General features: G+C 35.7%; 1 protein-coding gene across 1 annotated transcript; it reads right to left on the reverse strand.

The window, feature by feature from the left end:
- Positions 1–914: 914 nt before the first annotated feature.
- LOC109818070 (uncharacterized) lies at positions 915–2,502 on the reverse strand. Its single transcript, XM_020383466.3, has one exon. It carries the CDS (start codon positions 2,014–2,016, stop codon positions 1,279–1,281), a length of 738 nt encoding a protein of 245 aa, XP_020239055.2. The 5' UTR covers positions 2,017–2,502; the 3' UTR covers positions 915–1,278.
- Between the last annotated feature and the right edge of the window lie 796 nt (positions 2,503–3,298).

Here is a 3,298-nt window from a genome sequence, read left to right on the forward strand (position 1 = left end):
CTGATTGTTCTCCCTCAAGTTACTCATCAATGGTAGAAAAATATTCACTTGTGCACTACCCTTGATTTAAGGTTATTGCAAATGAAAAAAATTAATGTCAAGTTACAGTTTAGCACATCTGCATGAAGGAAATGAATGTGGCCATACAGCAACCATGGAAATTTATTTGCAAACACCTTGTGTGTAACTGTATAAAAATAATAATAAATTAGAACCAAGCATACCAAAATAATAGACAGAAAATTAACCAAGAGAAAGTTCTAGCAGTAACAAAAAAGGCTATGGTAACAGATAGAAACATAAACCAAGTAGATTCATAGGGAGAAACGCAGGAAGCAGAAAAGAAAAAATATAAGGTCATATTTCAGGATCCAAAATAGTTTTGTTCTATTTAAACAAACAAAAAACAGGATGAATAATCAGTACAGGACTCTAGATGCAACTGGCGAAAAAGAAGTCCAATATATAAATACAACAAACTACAGAAGGAGACATCGATAACAAGAAAATATTAATCATTGAAGTTATCATCAAATAGAAAACCAAAGGTTTCATATACCTGTATATAAATATGTAATGTGCTAGAGCTGGAGCTTGAGCAGTCTATCCACAGTTAACATTCCAGACATCCTCTACTAGAGAAGTCTGCCTACAATCACATCACGGGGCAATGAAAATAGGAGAAAGTTTCCATCACAGTTCAACAGTAAAATCAAGTTAAAAGAAACAATACATTTAAGCTTCAAATGAATTTTTCAAGATTGAAACAAACTCAAACAAAGTTCAGAAGATCAGAACATTAAACTTATTCTATCAAAACCTGCAGCTCATAACAAGATTGAGAACTTAAAATCCTAGGCAGTTATCACCAAAAATTAAAAAATAAAAAAATAAAAAAATAACACAACATAACATAACAATAACCACAAGAGACAGTAAAATTCAAAACCCTGAAGCAGAAATCTTTCAGAACTATGTATAAATCTCGAATACTCAAAAAGTAAATTAAAATAAAAATGTTTTTTTTTTCTCTATTTCCAGGTATGACCAACTAACTATGTATGATGATAACCCATAGTTCCTTACAAGTTATTGCCAAGGGGCTTATTTAAAGACATCCTAATTTCCTACTAGATCAATGAACATAAGGATAGTAACAAGTACACGTTCTCTATTTGATCCAATCATCATCCCTTTCCTTCCTTCCAATAAATCAAAAGGAGTGTCCTCCCCTCTCCTCTCCTGAATCCTACTCGTCTCGAACAGAATTGTCTGCTACTACTTCTTGATCTTCCGAGGATGCTTCCTCGGTCCAGGAACCTCTAATCTACCAACAGAACATCCACACCTGGCCCGGAGAATCAGTACAGCCCTTCCATTAGGTGGTGCCATCTTCTTGAGCTCAGCCTCCAGCTCCCTATGATAATCACGGGGCAATTCAAAGAGACCCTTCTTCACACCACCGCCATCTTTCGCCGCCACTGTGGTCGCCGCCGCCGCCGCCGAATTCTTCACACAATCCTCAGTCTCCAACTGAATGTCAAACTCAGCAGCTTTCCTCAAACCCTTGCAATTGGGGTTCCCACACTTCCTGGTGGTGCAAGCCACCACACCCCACGTGGCCAATGCGGCACACACAACACTAAGCCCTATGGAGGCATAGATCCAAGGTGCAACGGAAACCTCTTCCTTGATCAAAAACACAACAGCCCTTACACCCTCGTAACACTTTGTCACCAAAAATTCCACATAAGGGAAGATCAAAAACCCGCAGGCGCCAACCACAGCAATGAACATCACAACATCGACCATGGCCGATCGAGATCGATCACAGGGTGGAATCTGAAGGGAATTCGATGATGACGAAGAACTTGGGGCCCTCCGATTCTTCTGAGCCTGGTGGTTATTCATTTGCCTCGATTTCGAACCGAAATCCGCAGAACAAATTGAATTCGCCATGGAAGATGATTGATCAACGGACTTGCAGAGAGAGATTGAGCTATGGAAATAGACCATTTCAGAAACAAAAAAGGACAAAATCTTGAATCAGAAAGAACCCAATTTTTTTTTTTCTTTTCTATTTCCCTTTCTTTTCCCTTTTCAGATCAAACCCACGATTATTGGAGCGAAATTGGATCGACCCACCTCGCCAAAGGTCGGAAAGATTACAAATTTGGCACGGAGAAGATCGAAATTTGGCGGTGGCCAAATGGGTCAAAATTCACAAAAGTAAAAATCTTTTTGAGGGGAATGAAATTCAATATTTGATGATCCAATAGAGAGTGATGGAGAAAGAAAGAAAAAAAAAATCAGAGTTTGGGGTAATGGGGTTTAGGCCGGCTTGAAGGGAAGATTGTTATTGTTTGATGTTGCAGAAAGAGTAAGGGAAGGAGAAGAAGAAAAGAGAGGAGAAGAAAGAAAGAGTCATCATTCAGTGCTTTATTATCATCATATGAAATCAGCAATGTTTATTTATTTATTTAATTTAATAGTGGGATAGATAGTTAAGTTACATACACGCCAGGCAACACAAGAGAGAAGGAAAGGACACGTTTTGTTTTGTTTTGTTTAAGGTGGGCTATGTTTATGTAGTTGGAATGGGCTTTGCTTCCATCATGCAATGCAACCCTTTTGGAAATCATCTCTGAATCATTTGGTGGGGTATCCCTATGGGCTTCACCCACCTCTCTTTTCCCAAAATTGCATTTTGCTTCCCCTCTTCTTCTTTAATTATTCTTTTTTCTACCATACCCTCCAAGACATAAAACAAATCTTCTTATGCTAATATTATTTCTCTAAATAAAACGTATGTTGGTTATGTACAAGTTTTTTACACTCATTTCATCATTTTTTTTTATAATTAAGAGATATAATTTCTTCTCACCAAATTAATTCCACTTAAGAATAATAAAGTCATACTTTTGCTTGTGACTTTATACTTAAAGTATATATTAAATTCTTATTATTAATTAAAGAGTATAAATGTTGAATTATTTATGTTAATAACTTCCGATATTTAATTACAATTATTATATAAAACTAGCGAGAGAAAAAAAAAGGACCATTTGTGCCTCATGAAAAAAAATATATTATTATGTTATGAAGAGTTATGAAATGAATAACGAAAATGAATGTGTAAACTAAACGAGAGTAAATGAGATAAAGAGATTAACGTGAGAGAAAGTAAATAAGGAATAAAACGTCTGCATAAAAATAATAACTAAAACCAATTATTAAAAGGGTATCCTCCAATATAATGGTATATATTACCTTTAAGTTATAATAGAAATTATTTATA

This window comes from Cajanus cajan, chromosome 2 (genome assembly GCF_000230855.2).
Source record: "Cajanus cajan strain Asha chromosome 2, NIPB_CcT2T_4, whole genome shotgun sequence".
NCBI lineage: Eukaryota > Viridiplantae > Streptophyta > Magnoliopsida > Fabales > Fabaceae > Cajanus > Cajanus cajan.